General features: G+C 42.5%; 1 protein-coding gene across 1 annotated transcript in view; it reads right to left on the bottom strand.

Annotated features, from left to right (window-relative positions):
• TOP6B (topoisomerase 6 subunit B) overlaps positions 1 to 20,094 on the bottom strand; it is a 73,301-nt gene that overhangs the window by 52,950 nt on the left and 257 nt on the right. The window contains exons 2-11 of the mRNA XM_087373255.1: positions 20,020 to 20,072; positions 19,835 to 19,932; positions 19,560 to 19,665; positions 19,324 to 19,461; positions 18,896 to 18,947; positions 18,702 to 18,766; positions 15,323 to 15,429; positions 15,081 to 15,183; positions 14,881 to 14,966; positions 14,511 to 14,707 (exon numbers count right to left, since the gene is read on the bottom strand). Of these exons, the coding sequence (XP_087229381.1) occupies positions 14,511 to 14,707; positions 14,881 to 14,966; positions 15,081 to 15,183; positions 15,323 to 15,429; positions 18,702 to 18,766; positions 18,896 to 18,947; positions 19,324 to 19,461; positions 19,560 to 19,665; positions 19,835 to 19,932; positions 20,020 to 20,072 (1,005 nt within the window). The remainder of the gene's footprint in view (positions 1 to 14,510; positions 14,708 to 14,880; positions 14,967 to 15,080; positions 15,184 to 15,322; positions 15,430 to 18,701; positions 18,767 to 18,895; positions 18,948 to 19,323; positions 19,462 to 19,559; positions 19,666 to 19,834; positions 19,933 to 20,019; positions 20,073 to 20,094) is intronic.

Genomic DNA, 20,094 nt, shown 5'->3' with positions numbered 1-20,094 from the left:
TTCTCCCTCCACTTCTGATATTTTGCTGCATACTTGTCGAGGCACCACTGCATCCTCTGTAGCATCATGATAGAAACACCAGCCGGGCACCCCAAATAGTGAAATACCATTCCAGGACTCAATAAGGTGAATCCTTTGTTAACCAGCCACACTGGCGGGGCATCAAAACCGATCATCACCACAGAAGTCTTAGAAGTATTTATCTTTGAGTCTGAGACAACTGCAAATTCGTCAAAGCTTAAGCAGAAGCTGCTGTAAATTGACTTCATCAGCCTCCAAAATGGTGGTGTTGTCATCAGCAAAAAATTGAGATGTAAGCATAGAACCTCTAGGTAAAAGGAGCCCATGAATAGCACCTCGTGCTAACTGCATATCAATTTGACGAAGGAGAGGGTCAATTATGATTGCAAAAAGTAAAGGGGCCAAAGGGCACCCTTGGCGCACAGATCGTCGGAGTGGAAAGTGACTATAATGGTAGCCATTGAGGCAAGGGTAGCAGATGCATTAATAAACAGCGTACGAGTCATGCTGCAGAAACCATCGCCAAAGTCAAGTTTAGCCATTGATTTGAGAATGAAATCCCATCGGACTCGATCATATGCCCCATCGGACTCAATCATATGCTTTTTCCAAATCCAGATTCAAAAGCATGAAACTCTTGTTCTGCAGCAAAGCATAATCGATAGCCAAGAGGAGATTAAGGATTGCATCATGGATGCTTCTCCCAAAAATAAATCCATACTGACGTTGGTGCAAAAGTCGAGGCAGCATGAACTTAATATGACTTTGATTTTGAAATACATTATCGAAAGGGCTCCTTGAATAGTGTGGCAGATGCCTTAAGTTGGGTCAAGTTTGTAAATGCAATGTCATTTACGGAAACACGTAGATGCATGCATATGTTGAAAGCTATGTAGCCGGTTGCCAAGTTTGTCAAGTCACTAAGGTAGAACGCCTTAGAAGTGTGGGTTTATTACCGCCATTGCAAATCCCTGATAATAAATGGGAAAGTATTTCCATGGACTTTATTATGGGTTTGCCTCGAACGCGCAAGGGTCATGACTCCATTTGGGTCATAGTTGACCGTTTGACAAAAATGGGTAGATTCTTACCTACTAGATCGACCGTATCAGCTAATCAGTTGGCTCACGAGTTTATGGACCAATTATTTAAGTTATATGGTTTACCTTCAGACATAGTTAGTGACTGTAAGTTTACAAGTATCTTTTGGACACTTGTTTTTTAGAAACTAGAAACTACTATGAGTTCCTCAAATCATGCACAATCCGATAGCAGTACAGAAAAGGTTAACCAGTTGATTGAAGATATGCTTCGTGCATATGTTTCTAAGAGACAATCTACATGGGAAGACTATCTCCCCATAATAGAATTTGCTTGTAACAGTGCAAAGCATTCAAGTACAGGTTACATTCCTTTTATGCTTATGTACGGGTTTCAACCAAAGTTACTAGTTATGGTTGGATTCAAGGGAATAAACAATGATGTTGCAAGGACATCTTTGCAAGACATGCAAGAAGTGTTGCACTTTGCCAAGGAGTCTATTAGAAGTGCCCAGGATCGGGATAGATTTTATGCTAATCAACATCGTTCGCCCAAAGAGTACTCTGATGGAACGATGGTATATTTACGTATTCCCAAGGAATCCAAGAGTTTAAGTACTGATCTGGATCTGAAAGTATCCCCCAAATAATGTGGTCCGTTCAAGATTATTAAAAGAATTGGACCAATTGCATATAAACTAGAATTGCTTCTTGATTTAAAGTACATCCAATTTTTCATGTCAATAGACTGAAAGAGTTACTAGGTGCTGATGATTAGCTTGTTTCTCCTCAAGAAATCATAGAAGTTATTGATTTGACTTTTATTCCACACGAGCCTAAGAATATTCTTGGATTCCATGAAAGACAGATCCGGAATAGAACTATCACGGAAAGGATCGTGTTGAGGAGGACGCAACATGGGAGACATTACCTAACCTCCAAAGAACATTTCCAGGTTTTCTTACGAACTCAAGAGCGAGTTCTTAAAGGAGGGGAAGTATGTCATGTCCACATATGGGTATCTGATGTGTACAAAGGTACACAATACTAGCTCAGTGAACCTGGGGGGGCTTAGGGCTAGGCAGGCTTGATTCTCGCATTGAGTGGCAAGGGTATGAACCAGATAGGGATCTCCGCTATTTTTGGCGCATTGGGCTCGAGTCTATAAAAGGGGGCCCAAGGGTTCAATTTCTGGAGAGAGAGAGAGAGAGAGAGAGAGGGGGAGCAAGTCTAGCTCTCTCGTGCAAGGTCTAGATCTTGGATCGTGTCGTGGACACATGCTTGCATCCTAGCGTAGCCCAAGGCCCAATAGCAGACCCCAAGCCTCCAGGCACCACCTAGTGGTGTGGGACACCAGGTTGGTTGTGGATATGGTTGGGAGTTCGTGTCAGTAGCTCAGCTCAAGGCTCGGAGGGGACATCTCTTGATTCGAGATCACTTCTCGGAGATATCGTGGTTGGGTGGTGAGCATCCTGCTCAAATCCTCACGTTTCTCGTTGTTCTTGTGTTTGCTTGCAAGTCAGGATCCTCGGGAGCTCTAGGGTCGTGTCAGTGCAGACTAAGCTTCATCTCTAGGGACTTCTACACAAGTGAAATCTTCATGCCGGCAAGGAAATGAGTGTACAACTATAAGGGGTGCCGACATTCAAGAGAGGAAAGCGTCGTGGAGAATCACAGATAAATGGTGAGCTGAAGCAGGAGACACCTACTCTCATACCATGTTAGAAACATGGTGACGGGAAGAGAGAGCCAAGCATGCATGAGATGGGACACGTGATAGGCACAAGATGATATGATAGATGTATCGATGCAACAAGAACAAAGAGCCTCTTTTTAAAGGCATGTGCAGCCTTCTCTTCCACACATACAGTCTAGTCTAATCATATCTCACCTAAAGGTCAAGTGACCATACAACCACCCAAAGGGCAAGTAGACTCTAGGACACTTCACATCCACACAACTATAGGACACTATCACACTTTTGCACTCACACTAGGACTCCAATATCCAACGGTCCCCACCCTAGTTGTTGGCCCCTATTTCAAAGACTTCCTAGGCTTATTGCTGGGTTCTCTGAAAATAGACTCGTCAAAACAGCCAATTTTATGACATTGTATTTCTTCCACTATCAGTGCCACACACATAGCTGTTGGTTTTCCTTAAGCATTAATAGAAAGTTCTTCTCTCTGTGGGGAAAAAAACAAATAAAGGATGAAGAAGACTTAACTTCCAATTATAGATTTACCCATAACAGCTCTAAACACTCAACAAAAAGCTAGCATGTTGATGTATGGATTTAAACCTAGAGTACTAATATTTGTAGGCCTTTAGAAGAAAACAGACCAAGGTAAATGCCGTGAAAAACTTTATCGAAACATGCCAAACATAGTATCAAAATAGCATAGGATAAGAGTTGAGTTTGACAAGGGTGAGAAACTCTATTCAAATAAACAAAAATCTTCCCAAGTCCCTATGGTCTAGAGAGTGTTCTGAATTGTCTCCAAGGTAGCCTGGAGCATTCAAGAATTGGATAGCTTGCTTACAAGTTACCTCTAGATAATGATATAGAGTATATCCACTATTTCATGTTACCTGGCGGAAGCTATGGAATTTCAAAGGCGTTCTCATTTTTATTAGTGTTTAATTGATCTCATGTGCTGAATCATCCTACCCCAACGACACATTTACATCAAGAACCTCTCATGCATTAGTAATTCAAGTCTTGTATAAGAGTGAACAGAACATTGCATTCAAGGCAATACAAGGGAAGAAAGTTTTGATTATCTACAACAAATATTGAATCGTCAATTACCACCCCCACCCCTCCAAATAAAAAAACAGTTATTGCAAAACAAACGCACTCAGCAAGCTCACAGAGCATACCCACACTCTCTAACACACTAGTATGCTTGTTTCTTTATACCAAGGTGGCCTCATACATTGCCACTTCAATGAGTGGAGAACAGTTGGACTTCCTACCAACTACAATTGAAGAAGAAATATTGAATCCTCAATTACCACCCCCATCCCCCCCAAAAAAACACCTAAACAAAAGAGTTACTGCAAAACAAAAGCACTCATCCTAACCAGGCTTTTTGGGTAGCTAGGGGGCAACCACATAGAGCATACCCACACTCTCTAGCACACTAGTATGCTTGTTTCTTTATATCAGGCTGGCCTCATACGTTGCCAATTCAGTGAGGGGAGAACAGTTGGACTTCCTAATGACTACAATTGCTCTTCACCAGTTCCTAAATCTAGACCATCAGACATCTCACAAATTAGTTAAATAAAAAATATAAGTTGCAATCACATTGTTTGCCCGTATTTGAGTAGCTTCCGTTACTTAAAAGTGAATCTTGTAAGATTTGGGGAGAGAGAGTGAGCTGAGAGCTGAAAGCTTGAGAGCTTAGTTGCAATAGAAGAGTGTGAAAGTACAACTGAAAGAGTGAGAGATAAGGTTTTGTCCTAGGGACAAAACCTTAGTAGTCACTAACCATAGTTAGTGGACTAACTGCAGTTAGGGGGAAAAACCTCTTAAAGAGGGAAAAGTGCCCCTAACTAGCTTATTAAGTTACATTGATAACTGCTGAATTATATCTATAATTCTAACACCCCCCTGCAATGCCAATGTCATGTACAAGGATGATTAGTCACCAAACGGATATAAGTTCACGGCACTACAAAATGCCTCAAACTTTTCACGTGGAAGTGCTTTGGTGAAAATATATGCAACATTGTCATGTGTGGACACAAAGATCATATTGATCTCGCCTGCATGCAACTTCTCTCTGACGTAGTGATAGTGAACCTCAATGTGCTTCGTGCGAGCATGAAACACTGGATTCTTTGCCACTGCAATGGCACTCTGACTATCAGTGAGAATTGGAGAAGGACCCTCCAATGACAAATGAAGATCAACAAATAGACGACGCAGCCAGACACATTCAACTGTTGCTGTGAAAGCTGCCCTGTACTCAGCTTCACATGATAAGGTAGCCACTGTAGATTGTTTCTTGCTCAGCCAAGAAATGCAAGCTTTACCCAAAAAGAAACAATTGCCACTAGTGGACTGCCTAGTGTCATAATCACCAGCCCAATCTGAATCACTATAGGCATGCATCTGCAAGTCACCCCCCTGGGAAATAACAAGCCAAAAGACTTCGTGCCCTGCAAATAACGGAAGATGCGCTTAACTACCTGCCAATGCATAGTTTTTGGGCTGTGCATATACTTGCTCACCTGAGATACTGCAAACTGTGTATCAGGTCTAGTGTTGCAAAGATAGATGAGGCATCGAACAGCTTGACTGCAAAATGTGGCATCAATTGATTCTCCTACATCATGCATTGTGAGTTTCAGCCCCGGCTCCATGGGAGTAGCTATGGGCTTACAATCATGCATGTTAAATCTCTCCAAGAGTTTCTGCACATACTTGGACTGAGACATAACAGTGCCACGTCTCTCTTGAGAGAACTGGATCCCCAAATAAAAGTGAAGCAGCCCCAAATCTGACATGTCAAAGTTGGTCTGCAAATCAGCTTTGAAATCTGCAATATTATCTTTCTTGGACCCTGTGAGCAGTAAGTCATCGACATAAAGAATGATGACTAAAATTTCCCCCCCATCGTTCTTGATGTAGAGGGTGCTCTCAGTAGGACTATTATGCAGCCCCTTGCTGGTCAAAAAGGCATTAATCTTGGCATACCATGCACGAGGGGCCTGTTTCAGCCCGTACAAAGCTTTATTTAGCTTGCATACCTGAAGTGCATTTGCTGTAATTTCAAAGCCTGGAGGTTGTTTGACATAAACCTCTTCCAACAAGTCTCCGTTTAGGAAGGCTTTTTTAATGTCCAACTGATGAACATTCCACTCAAAATGTGCAGCCATTGCAATAACAGATCGGATGGTGGTCATCCGGGATGTAGGAGCAAAAGTCTCCTCATAATCTATGCCCTTTTTTTGAGCATAGCCTTTGGCAACCATCCTTGCCTTGTATCTGTCAATGGAGCCATCTGGCTTCCGTTTCACCTTGAAAACCCATCATGTACCAATGGCATGTTTACCTGGTGGCAAGTCTCGGCTCCATCAAACAAGCTCTCCTCTACGATCAGCACACCCTCGACAATCTAAGTCTGATATTTCTTAATGGACTGCAACTCATCGTGCATGGCATTTATCCAATGCACATTGTCCTTTGCTTCTTCGAATGTTGCAGGCTCCTCGTCATCGAGAAGAGTACCTGCATATGCTGATTCCACTGAATTAGCACCTTCCATGTGCCTTACTGCACTGCGAGTCCTGCCAGGTAATGGAGCATCAATCTTACTCTCCCTGAGAGTCTATAACAGGCAGTTTGGGACTGTTTTTGCTGCATGTATGTCTGCAATTTCTTGCTGAACTATCTGTTCCACTGCCTGTGGAGCTGGCAAGACATCCTGTGTCTGAACTGGAGCATCGGGAGGTGGCTGTAATTTCTGATTTGCATCAGAAATATCAGCAGGGGAACCCAAGGCAATGGGTAGCAACCCCTCAAAAACATCCTTTGAAGAAGAAGGCATATGAAATTCAGCCTGAGTGTGAGCTGAATTTTCTGCAAATATCACATCTCTACTGACAATGATCTTGCATGTAGCAAGATTGTAGAGACGGTACCCCTTGCTTTCTGCACTGTACCCGACAAATATGCACTTAATTGCCTTATCTGACAACTTATGCCGAAATTCAACTGGCACATGAGCATATGCAAGGCATCCAAAGACACGGAAATGATCCACTAGAGGCTTTCTCCCATTCCAAACTTCATAGGGAGTTTTTGTTTTCAAAGCCTTAGTGAGAGCCCGATTTAAGATGTAGTTGGCACACGTTAGACCTGCAAGCCAGAATTTGTGAGGCATGTGTTTGCTTTTCAGCATACATCTGTCCATCTAGCTTTGCCATTTTGCTGAGGGATCAGCCTCACTGTGAGCTGATGCACAATACCCTTGCCTTTCAGAAAGCATCAAAATCTGCAGACAAGTATTCCCCACCTCTATATGTGCGCAATGTCTGTATCTTGAGTCCAGTTTCTTTTTCAACCATGGCTGAAAAGTGTTTAAACAACATGAACACTTCTGATTTGCGCTTCAGCCCAAAGACCCCAGTAAAATTGGAGTAATCATCAATAAAAGTAACAAAGTAGAGATGATTACCCAATGATGAAGTCCTCATGGGACCACAGACATCACTGTGTATAAGCTGTAATTTCCGGACAGCTTTAACTGAACCATCCTTTTTGAAGGGGAATCTATGCATCTTGCCTAAAATGCACCCTTCACAGGTATGTGGAGGAGGTATTTCAAGAGGTGGCAATGCATCAACCATAGAGTGCTTCTGAAGTGTCATCAAGCTATTGTAATGTGTGTGGCCATATCTGGCATGCCATAACTCTGCATTCTGCATGGCAGCAGTAGGAGTAGAAACTGCAAGAGCATGGGCTGCTCTTTTCTCAAAAAGATCAAGCTGAAAAAGCCCACGCAGCAGAGTACCAAATAATCTCAAGGCATAATCATTTTCTCGGTCCCGGACAGCACATTTGTCATCCTCAAAGATGACCTGAAATCCAGCCCTGTTAAGAGTGGACACTGAAAGGAGATTCTTGGTGATACCAGGCACATATAAGACATCTGAAAGTCTGAAAACTGAGCCATCAATGGCGGTAAGCTCAACTTCTCCTGTACCATGTACTGAATATGACGAGTTGTTGGCACAAGTGACTTTCTTACCAATGGGAGGTGGATGCAAGGAAGTAAAGAGACACTTCCTAGAAGTGATATGTTTGGAGGCACCGCTGTCAAAATACCAAGCATTCAGTGTTTCATTGACACTGAAAGCTGATGCATCCATGGAAGGATCATAACTGCAAGTCAAAAAAGCATATGTATCATCATTACAAGTGGCTGTACTATCCCGAGCATCTGGAGCAACCAGCCTAGAATTTGAAATGCAAGATAAGAAGGCATAATCCTCTCCAACAAAGTTGGCTGCAGCATCCCCACTGTCAGATGCATGAGGAGCTGAATCTGAAACAGCCATACCAGAGCTGTTTTTCTTCTCTTTTGCAAGCCTTTTCTTGCATTCTGCAATGTGATGACCTAGCTTTTTGCAGTAATGACAAAAACCCTTCTTCTTGGGCTTACTTGCATCATTTTTAGCCTTTTGTGAAGGCTGTCCTGACCCACTGAAAGGCTGATTTACTGATGTCTTTGCCTGTCCCTTTGTTTTTCACTTGAACTTTGAGAGCATAGCTTGTTCACCTGCACGTGAAGCCAAGTTTTCCCTGGTTTGCTCTTCCTGAAGCAAAAGTCCTATAACTCATGAAAAGTGAGAGGATTTGCACCCCCCCTCAATGATAAGTTCAACAAGGTACGAAAGCTGAGATAAGACTCAGGAAGAGAATTCGGAGTGGTGGTAATCATCTCTGAATCAGGAATAATTTCATCAATGTTCAATAATTGTTCTCTGAGATCCTGTAGCTTTGTGAGGTGAACTGACATGGAGTCACCCTCTTCCATATGTGTATTACTTAACTCTCTTTTCAAGAAAGATACCCTTGCATCATTCCAGGCTGCATACATGCTTTCTAAGATATCCCACGCTGCCTTCGAGGTCTTACACCACCGGATATGCGGAATGATAAATCTTTTCACTGAAAGAGAGATGCATGACAAAGCTAAGGCATCCCGTGAATCCCATCTCTTCTGCTCTGGAGTAGTGGCCATAGCTGCACCAACAACTTGTCTTGCAACTGCACCCTGTGCACGACCTCTTCTACCTCCTTGCTGGGGAAGGGTATTAGGTGCCATACCTACTGGTCGGATCTCATCCCCATTCACATAATCCCATAAATTGCGAGAAATCAGAATATTGCGTACCATAAAACTCCATAGGGAGTAGTTGGTACCATCCAACTTGTCTTCCTGTGAAAGACCACCGAACAGGAAATCATTCTGATTTTGCTGGGCCATATCTGAGAAAGAGTTTTTAGCAGATACAAAAATGAATTCCCTTACTCGGAATGAAATGCACGACTCCCAAAAAACACAGCCAAGCACTGGCTGTAAATGCAACTCAGATTTCTGCACTTTCACTGTCAGAAATCTGTCCAAGCACCAAAAACTCTCCAAAATCTGCCAAAAGTGCTGCAAAACACTTCAAGAAAGGCAGTATGAACTGAAATCTCCAAAATTGCTCTCCCAACACAAAAGCCCCAAAATAGGCCTGAAATTGCAACCAGAAAGGGGCAAATTGTTCAAAAGCCTCAAATGTTGCAAGAATTGCGCTCTGTCTGCAAAAGCCCCAAATTTCACTGCGATATTGCAGTGTAATCACAAAATCCCCAAATTTCTGCAAGAAATTGTACTGCAAAACTGCCCAAATTTCGAGCTTGAAATTGCAACCAGAAAGGGGCAAAAGCATAGAAAGCCCCAAATTTTGCAATTTCAGCAGAAAGCCCCAAATTTTTGGGCTAAACCTCTCAATCTGCCTGCAATGTCTGCTTCACAAGCAACTACGAACCTGAAAATACCCAAATGACTGCAAAAGACTGCAAATGTCTGCACAAATACCACCAGATCTGCAAATGTTGCAGAAGAACTGCAAGAATGCCTACCAAGAATCACCGGTAGATAAAGGAAACCCTGTATGGATCTGCAGGTACAGATCTGCAAGTGCGGTTTCTACAACTGGAGTGTACCGTCGTGGACTGTACGGTCATGCGGAAACACACGTGTAGTACGGATGAGCAGATCTGCAGTACGTAGGTACGGATCTACGAAACAGTACGGCGAAGTACATGCGTACGGCGACAAGCTGTACGGAGCAGTACGGAAGGCAGCGCTACACGTGCAGTACGGCGACAACGATCTGTACGATGACAAATGGCGAATGGCAGGGCGTCGTAGGTACAGTACGGACGAGATTGCAGGTACAACGGGTACGAAAGCAACAGGTACGGTATGTGCAGGTGCGTGCAAGTACTGCATGTACGCATAGGTACGGCAGGTACGTTTTAGGACTGTACGGAATTAGTCCGTATAGATTGTACGGACGACGAACAATTGGAGCAAGAAGTTGTTGGGCTGGAGATGGAGGCGAAGGTGCAGCAGCAGCTGAAGGGAGCAGGAAGCACGGAGCTCTTGAACCCACTCTGATACCAAATGTAAGATTTGGGGAGAGAGAGAGAGCAAGAGAGTGAGCTGAGAGCTGAAAGCCTGAGAGCTTAGTTGCAATAGAAGAGTGTGAAAGTACAACTGAAAGAGTGAGAGATAAGGTTTTGTCCTAGTGACAAAACCTTAGTAGTCACTAACCATAGTTAGTGGACTAACTGCGGTTAGGGGAAAAAACCTCTTAAAGAGGGAAAAGTGCCCCTAACTAGCTTATTAAGTTACATTGGTCACTGCTGAATTATATCTATAATTCTAACAAATCTAGTGGGAGAAAAGGTTCTCATTGATGTGATTGATCTTCCACATGAACCAAAACAAAGTTGACATAAAGAAAAAGCCTTCATATAGTAACGCAAGAACGTTTGGTTGACGGAAAGGATGTTCCAAATGATGGGAAAGTGTAAACAAACTTAAGAACCTAAAGGTTTACCGAGCCTTCTCCCAAGTGAGCAACGTCGGCAGGGGCTCTACACACAAAAGGTTGGGAGGTGAATCATGCATACACTTGCAAGTACATGAGAATGTAACAGCCTCCAATTCTGTGACAACCCAAACTCCATCCTTTTAAGACATTGGCTTTCATTCGTGTCTACCTCCTAGGCCAATTCACATGTGTCTTGACAAATGCTGAACAAATGGTACCTTGTATCTTGTATAACTTAGGATGGTGAAGACCATTATCAAATAAAAATAAAGTGGTAGGAAAATAAAAAACAAAGGAGGATACAATACGTTGAGATGCCTCTATTGCAGCTTGTATTTCCTCACAATGACCTTGCACTGAAAGGTGAAGTATCATTCACGGCTTATCTTTCTGCCTTGGTCCATCAACCCTAAAACCTTGAATGGAAGATATCTCTCTCCCAAGGCCTTTCTTCAATCCAAATAACCTCAGCCTACAAAGGGTTAACCTAGAAACTAGAACCCCAACTACTTAAATCCCCAAATCTGATATCTTTGTGACAAGGTTAGTGCAAAGGGTGTTAGAATTATTATCATATTCTAGGCAGTGACCAATGTAATGTAATAAGTGGGTTAGGGGCACCTTTTCCTCTTTGAGGTTTTTTCCCCTAACCACAGTCTAGTCCCTAACTACGGTTAGTGGATAAGATAGGTTTTTGTCACTTAGACAAAACCCCTCACTTCTCTTTTGTACACACTTCATTTCAATCCACTATTCAGCAAACCCACGTTCAACTCACTCTCTTGCTCAACTTTTGTTCACATTTGGTTTAGAGTGGGTTCTCCTTGCTCTTGCTCTTGCTTCACAACTACCTCCAGCTCCTGTACTTCAGCTCCAACTTGCGACCTCACGTCCGTACAATCCGTACTACCTACCCGTACCAATCTGTGCTGCCATCCGTACAACTCTGCATCGTCGTACACCCCCGTACTGCTGCATTCCGTACAACCGTATAGTCAGTACACCTGCAGCATTCATTCCCGCCGCCGTCCGTACTGCATCAACGTCGCACGTGCGAACTGCTTCCGTACACTGCGGGTTCCATACACCTCCTATCAGCACGCCGTGCTCCGTACACTCCTATCAAATCAACCATACTGTTTGCTGTGCAATTCCCGTACAGACATCCGTACACAGTCATGCATTCCGTACATTTGCAGGAGTCCGTACTCATCTCCGTGCATTTGCACGAGTTGTGGAAGAAGGCCTTCTGTGCAAGTTCTTTTCTCTACAGGAATTCTTGTAGGTGTTCTTTAACAAGCATTCTTGCGCATTTGGGGCATATTGTTTTGTTGCAGGCATTGCAGTCAGGTTGCAGAACCTGGTCCAAAAATTTGGGGCTTTTTGGTTCTGCTTGCAATCTTGCAGGCAAATTTTGGGGCTTTTGCAGTTTTTTGCAGATAATTGCAAAATTTGAGGCTTTTAGTTCATTTGTCCCTTTCAGGTGCGATTTCTTGCAAAAATTTAGGGCTTATGCATTATGGATGCAATTTGGCACTTGAAAGAGCATTTTGGATATTTGCAAGCAGTTTTGGACTCAGTGTGAGTTTATTTGCAGACTTTTGCCACTTTTTGCAGATTTTCTTTGCAGATTTTTGGGCATTTGTAGAGCATTGTGGTGCATTTCGAACCTTTGATAGGCTGTGACAGTTTTTGTCACTGTGGGCAGATTTTCTTTGGCAGACTTTGGTTGTGCATTTTGCATCCCAAGAAGGGATTTTACTTGTTCAGTTCGCTGTGTTTTTTATTTTATCTGGCAAAAATGGCTCAGAACAACCCCAATGACGTGTTTGGAGTCCTCACACAAGAGGATAAGTTGGATGGCATCAACTACTCCTTGTGGAGTTTTATGGTTCACAACATCTTGGTTGGCAGACATCTTTGGGATTATGTCAATGGAGATGAAGCAAGGCCAGATTCTATGGCTAAAGATTGATGCATTTCTGGCAAGTAAGCGGTTACATAATAGTCCCACGGAAAGCACCCCCTACATCAAGAAGGATGGGGGAGGTATTTTGGTCATCATTCTTTATGTAGATGACATGTTGCTCACAGAGTCAAATGAGGAAATAATTGCAGATTTCCAAGTTGAGTTGAAAGCTGAATTTCACATGACAGATTTGGGCATGTTAAATTTTTATTTGGTGATCCAGTTTATACAAGACAAGCATGGCATCGTTATGTCTCAATCCAAGTATGTGCATAAGCTCTTGGATAGGTTCAACATGCATGATTGTAAGCCTATAGCCACTCCCATGGTATGTGCAGAAGCTCTTGGATAGGTTCAACATGCATGATTGTAAGCCTATAGCCACTCCCATGGAGCCGGGGCTGAAGCTTACTATGTATGATGCACGTGAATCAGTGGATGTCACACTTTACAGCCAGGCTGTTGGATGCCTCATCTATTTGTGCAATACACGGCCTGATATTCAGTATGCAGTATCTCAGGTGAGCAAATATATGCACAGCCCAAAGACAACACATTGGCAGGCTGTAAAATGCACCTTCCGTTATTTACAAGGCACAAAGTCTTATGGCTTGATGTTTCCCAAGGGGGGTGACTTGCAGATGCATGCTTACAGTGATTCAGATTGGGCTGGAGACTATGATACCAGGCAATCCACTAGTGGTAATTGTTTCTTTTTGGGCAGAGCTTGCATTTCTTGGCTGAGCAAGAAGCAATCTACAGTGGCTACTTCCTCAAGTGAAGCTGAGTATAGGGCAGCTTTCACGACGACAGTTGAATGTGCTTGGTTACGACGTTTGTTCGCTGATCTTCGTCTCTTATTGGAGGGTCCTTCTCCAATTGTCACTGATAGTCGGAGTGCTATAGCAGTGGCAAAGAATCATGTGTTTCATGCTCACACGAAGCACATTGAGATTCATTATCATTATGTCAGAGAGAAGATGCATGCATGGGAGATCAGTATGATCTATGTGTCTAACACATGACAATGTTGCAGACAACATCACCAAAGCACTTCCACATGAGAAGTTTGAGGCATTTCGCAATGCCCTAAACTTATCTCCTTTTGGTGATTGATCAAGTGACCTTGTACACCACATTGGCACTGCAAGGGGGTGTTAGAATTATTATCATATTCTAGGCAGTGGCCAATGTAATGTAATAAGTGGGTTAGGGGCACCTTTCCCTCTTTGAGGTTTTTCCCCCTAACCACAGTCTAATCCCTAACTACGGTTAGTGGTTAAGATAGGGTTTTGTCACTTAGACAAAACCCCTCACTTTCTCGTCAAAGTCTCCCTCTACTGAGACCGAGGGATCTCAAAACGAGATTGATAGATAACAAGGAAAATTCTCTTTTGTACAAACTTCATTTCAGTCCACTATCCAGCAGACTTACGTTGAGCTCACTCTCTTGTTCACTCTTGCTCACCTTTTGTTCAGGAAGGATTTGCTCTCGCAAATACTTACGAATCTACAAATGAAGATCCATCTAAAGAGGTTGATAAGATTTCTACGTATCTAGTAGTAAGCCTTCCACATATGCTACCTATTGTGGCTATTTAACTCCTTAGCAAACCCTGTAGAATAGGTAAGTGGTTATGACTTGCGTTTTTGTACATAAATCGAACCCTTCAAACAATTTGTGCTACCTCTCAAATTGACTATAATATTCCATAGTTTAAAAAATGAGATGAGTAATGATGTAGCACCACTGACGTTCACGTGCTGCTCCTTGTACAACAACTTTACTCCAAAAAAAGTAGTACATGTATGTCTTGAATTGATAAATGAAAGCCAGCTTCAAAGATTACCAATCAGGCGTTCAGCATATGATTTGCTGATACTTGTAAACTCATGCTGAAGAAACTGAAGAAGGTTCTGCTTCAAAGTTTCTGAAATCAGCCGCTTGATGAGGAGAAGATCAACCGCAGATGGATGGTATTTAGTTTCCACAGGTGAAGGGGGCATAACATCAGTTCGTCGGGCAAACTGGATGGTCACATTCTTGCTGCATGGGAAGATTTAAAAGCATAAAAAGTTCAGTATCTGTGCAAATTAGCCAGTGCAGAAGCATCCATTTTATGGTTCCCTGAAGGAAAATGAATTAACTTAGAAACTTCTAGAAGCTTTCTGAAAAAAAGAAACTTTGAGAAGCTATGATCATCTTTGAATTGACCTTACTCTGAAGTCTCTGCAATATAGCGGAAAAGAAACTGAGCATAAGGTGTGATCACGGCCATCTGGCGCATATAGCTGATAATCTTGGACTAGAGACCATATAAAACAGAATACAAAATGTCAGAACTCACAGAATCATTATATTTTACCAAATAACGCTGTTAACGTAGCAGCTAAATAGCTGGGCTCCAACAGAACCATACGCGATATGTAGTCCAGTTGCCTTCGATAATCACTTGGATTTCAGCTCCGTGCCACCTTGAAGCATTCTCTTTTTTCTCGTGCACGTGAACATGCGGAATATTCCTGAATGGAATTCCGTAATACACCACAACAATAGAAAAGCAAGTTTCATAAGAGGAACTGTACTTGTTCTTGTAAATGTATTTCAGAGAGCTGTCAATGTTCACAACATGGTTACAAAAGGTATAGTGTTCTGGCATACTTGTGGATATCGATGTCAAGGATGCAATGTGATATAAAGTTTTCTCCCTTGATTGAAGCCAAGACATCGATGGGTAAGCCCGTGCTCATTTTTGCCCAGATCAAAGCCTGCATGATAATCCAAAGGAAAGAAACATACAGTTATGTTTGTTAAAGCAGGCTATAATTGTGCAAACCTTATAAAACAAAAGGCACTCACATGTGTATCTACACTGAACAAATGATGAGGGCAGATGGGTTGGAAAATTATTTTTTGAAAAAAAAGGGAAGACACTTTAGACGTATCCTTTAAAGATAAACAATGAAGACATAACATACACACAAATAGATGACCTAAGCATTTGATTCTAAAAGCTCCAGCAGTTAAATTGTTATGTGATAAGGGAGCCTGCAACAGGAATCTCTGTACAAGTACAACTCATTAGTACAACTTGGAACATTATAAGACATCATGCAGGTACATACAGCTCTAACTCAACACTACAACCTACGTTAAATTGAGTGTAGAGCTACATGAGTCATATTGGGCGAATCTCTCCTAAATTCCAGATCTTTGAGCCTGAAGCACATCATCTTTTAATTTGAAACATCAATGTTTATGAGAGCTTTGGGTAGGAGCAAGTCGAAAGTTGAAGTTTCAGGCTGTCATGGCTCAAGAAAAAGCCCCAACCTTCACAGCTTTGGAAGAGTCCAGAGTGCTGATATCAAATAAACAATCAGACACTTTGAAGCAGACAATATTAGGACAAGGGACCTAGCTTTCTGACTGCCTCAAACCATTTGGAATACGAGGGTCACCTCCCCACTTGTGAGCCCCCATATGAAGGAGACATGGGGGAGGATGACATGCCCTGAGAGAATGAGAAGAGAGGGTAGAAAGAGAACTGCAATGTGGCAGCAGATTGGCTGCCACATGGGCACACCGGTGTCAAAGATTTTTATGCATTTGAGTCAGCTCCAAGACGTAGCGAAGTGGAGAAGGAGCTAGCTGATATGCGGGCAATCTGCATTACCGAGAGAGGGATGCAGAGACCACCCGCGACACAGAGAGCGACTAGAGCACAATTTATTGAGCTCTGGCCTATCACACCTTTCTTCAGAGGTGACCACCCGAGACAAGGGGTCACTCTGAGCATAGGTCAACGGGTTCAGAGATCGAGGAGACCACTCCCCCCTTCCCCACCACAGCATGAGACAGCCCGACAGACGCAGATCTGAGACATTTTCACAGCTCATCGACGAGCCACCACAGTGCCGGGTTTCGGTTTCTGAGTTCCAACTCTCAGTCTATTCCAGATAGCAAATGTTCTGTACTTCATTTTTCTTGAGCTATTGAGCTCTTTATTTCAGCATGAATCTTAGCGCGCCCTTTGCTCCAGCCAATTGAGGCTTGTATGAGGTTTTCCATTTGGTGTACTTTGCACTTTGTCCCATAGGCCCGCAAGGCCTTCCGCAGACGTTAATACGTCTCTCTCTCTCTCTCTCTCTCTCTCTCTCTCTCTCACAGACACAGAATATCAGAACTAGTTCACATGATCTCAAGGTAGAGAGGCGTAGATGGCAAGATCCAAGATCCCGAGAGAGGAAAGAACCTGCAAAATCTTCCCCACAAGGGAAGAAGAAAATGAACATGTAATCCTGAGATGTAAAGCCTACACACACATCAGAGAAAGCTAGGGGGCAGCAAGCCACCCAGAAATCTTGAAAGAGATTATGGAACATCGCAACAAGGTACTAGGTCTAGCCACAAGCTAGCCCAACAAGTACTCAATACATGACAACTTTGTAATACTTTCTCTCACAAGATGTAACAGATCACTATTATATACCTTTGTAAGACTAGAATATATCCAATCGTACAAATTCAGATTTTTGTTGATCTAAAGTCCAACATTCTACAATCAAAATAAAAGAGAAAATGGAAGAGAAGAAAATTGAGCTAACCAAAAAAAAAAAAAAACCTAAAGGTAGACATATTTTAGCAAGCAAAGCAATGCTTATGTCGTCATCAGCGCCCAAGTATAAGCAGCTATATTGGGTTTCTAAAGACCCGCGGAGTCTCTTGGACAAACCCGGTGCTTACTAAAATACGTCCAAAAAAAAAAGGAAAGATAACAAGAAATAAATGAGAAAGGAAGAAGGTGACTTAGCAAGAATAACCAAACAAATCAAGAAACAAAAGAGACCAAAAAACAGGAATAAAATCTCTCTCTCTCTCATTCATGAATGAATGAATGAATGAATAAATGAATGGATAGATGGAAGAACGACAAGATGGATGAAATTATTTAAACCGTAAAAAACTAAAGGAATCACTTACACTATCCTACAATGATGCAATATTAAAACCTTACTTCGAAAGCACATGCATACTCAATTTAATTCTTTTTTCTAAACTGAAAGAAAAATGGGCTATCAGCTTCCGCTTTTTGTTTTCAGCTTATGTTCAACCGTTCTAAACATGCCTCATTCCCTCGAGCTTCCCTTCCACTAAACTCAAATCAAGCTTGGGGATCTTCCTTCCATGTTCGCCAGGCCACGGACAGAGCCGATGGGTGTGACAATGGCACTAGCCTGATGTGGAGCCACAGCTAGAAGAACCCAGCAAACCACACATACTGACCAATGTTAACACTTTAGAACAGTTTCATGCCGTCGCCACGGCACTGACCACCACTAGAGCCACTCTACCGAGACCCTCTTATCCTACTCATAGACCCTGCAGTCTTTAGAAGACTTTAATAACCAAAGAATTAGATATCCCATGGCCGGTAATTTCACCAAAGCTGGGCCCAAAATCTAGACAAATGTCATGGTGACACGGAGGAGCCAGGATTCTATACAACACTACTTATGGTGACACTTGATGACCCACAACATTTGGAGGTGCACAATGAAGCTCATTATGCAACTTTGGCAAGTGTTCACCCACCCTTGAATACCTAGATTGCAAGTTGCAGCCTAGTGACAAGGACTAGACTCTTGCAGCCACCCTAGAGAATGTCTAGCTAGACCTTACCCTTGATCTGCAAGCACAGACAAGGAGGTTCCAGAAGAACTTCAAACCGTCACACATTTCTGCAAGGCTCTGCAAGCACCTTCTACACTTTCATGGATTGAGGAATCCTCTAGTTGTATAGTCCACCCCAGTGGTGGTTAGCGGTGCTTCAAAGTTCCCGTAGGTGGTATGCTGAAACCTAAGAAGCAGGCCACAAACAACCACTCTCCTTCATTTTGTCAAGACCCTTATCGATAGCGAATCATTGTATGAAATTTCGCAAGTAAAATATAATTGAATCTTTTTTTTCCCCCCGGGGGGTGGGGTGAGGGAGGGGCTGGGGTGGGCTTGTGGGGGAGGGAGGCGTGGGGACATTGCATACCATTTTAGCACCTAATCCGAATTTTCCTCGAGTCTGCCTCAATCCATATTTTGTCCCTGAGAGAACTGCATCACACAAGCCAAAGCCAAATACCAAGGGGAGAAGTAAATGAAGCAAGCTATGCAGAATTAAATATTTATCGAAAGGAAATGCCTGCCAAGGATGACCAAATGAAGAAATCTATAAAGTGTTACCTCTGCCAAGCATGTTTGGAATATCATCATGCGCCATTCCTCTGCCATTATCCTGCATTAATCATGACTCAACTCGCCCAAAATATTAAAATGGGCCGTCAATGGTTACTTGAGTGTACCTTAGTCAATCAATGTATGTAAAAAAAAGGCGCAAAAGCTTCATTAGCTAGGACAGGGAATGCCTTGCTAAAGGCAGTCACAGGATTTCAGGAATTGAATGGTAAAGAACATTTATAACTAAAAATATGACAGCTCCAATCAATGTATCATGACTGAAAAACCCATTGTTAAAGTGAATAATGGCGTAACAGATACAAAGTGCATTCCATGGATGTCTCGCTAACATTATGTTACACCTTCAGAATTGAACAAACGAACAAAGATCTCAAGTAGAGCATCCCCAAATTTTAAGAAAACAGAAAGCATACCTTACAAGTCACTTTAAAAACCGAAGATTCTCCACGACCTTTGGAAACTTTGCTGGTGATAATTTCCTTCACCTTTTTCCCAGCTGCTGCAATTTTTGCTTGCTTTTCCTGCTCTTTAGCTTCTCTAGCAAGACGCTTCTGCAAAGAGTTGGCACTTTGACTCATACACAAGAAACTGTAACAGTACATATCCATGCATGCTAACAGTTAAGGTCTATACACGAGCGTGAACGCACTTCTCTTGCTTTCTCTGTCTCATAATCATCGTATAGTTCAGCATCTATGCGCTCCCGGTCCATAAGACCAATCAAAGTATTAAATTTTGACTTGGTTATCTCCTCACTATTCATCACAAGGGAATTCAAAAAATTTATCAGCAATAACATATAGCATTCAAATGGAAAATTCAGCCCGAACTTCAGGCTTTGATGCTTGAATGCTTTCTAGAATAGAACCAAAAGAATCAAACGATTCACCAGGCTCCAAATAAGATACAATGTGCTGTCCTTACATTGTTACTTCAATTACAGGAAGCTCCGCGATGGACTCGGCAGAATCAAGAGCATTCTCCACAAGTTCTCTCACTGTTGTGTAGAGACTCTTTCCAGGCTAAGAGACATATTCAGGCAAAGAGACCAAATGTTACAATCTCCACTACTTCCAAAACAATTTCACGAGAGCCGGCTTATGGCTTACGTTGTCGAAACCCGCAATGTTCTTGTTTTCCGAAAAAAACTCGGCTGGCGACTCTGCAAGAATATATACTCCAGC

This window comes from Dipteris shenzhenensis, chromosome 4 (assembly GCF_047967505.1).
Source record: "Dipteris shenzhenensis isolate YYH24624 ecotype China chromosome 4, Dip_SZ_1.0, whole genome shotgun sequence".
In the NCBI taxonomy this organism is placed as follows: domain Eukaryota; kingdom Viridiplantae; phylum Streptophyta; class Polypodiopsida; order Gleicheniales; family Dipteridaceae; genus Dipteris; species Dipteris shenzhenensis.
The sequence above is the reverse complement of the archived record's forward strand: the minus strand, read 5'-3'. Positions and strand labels throughout refer to the sequence as shown.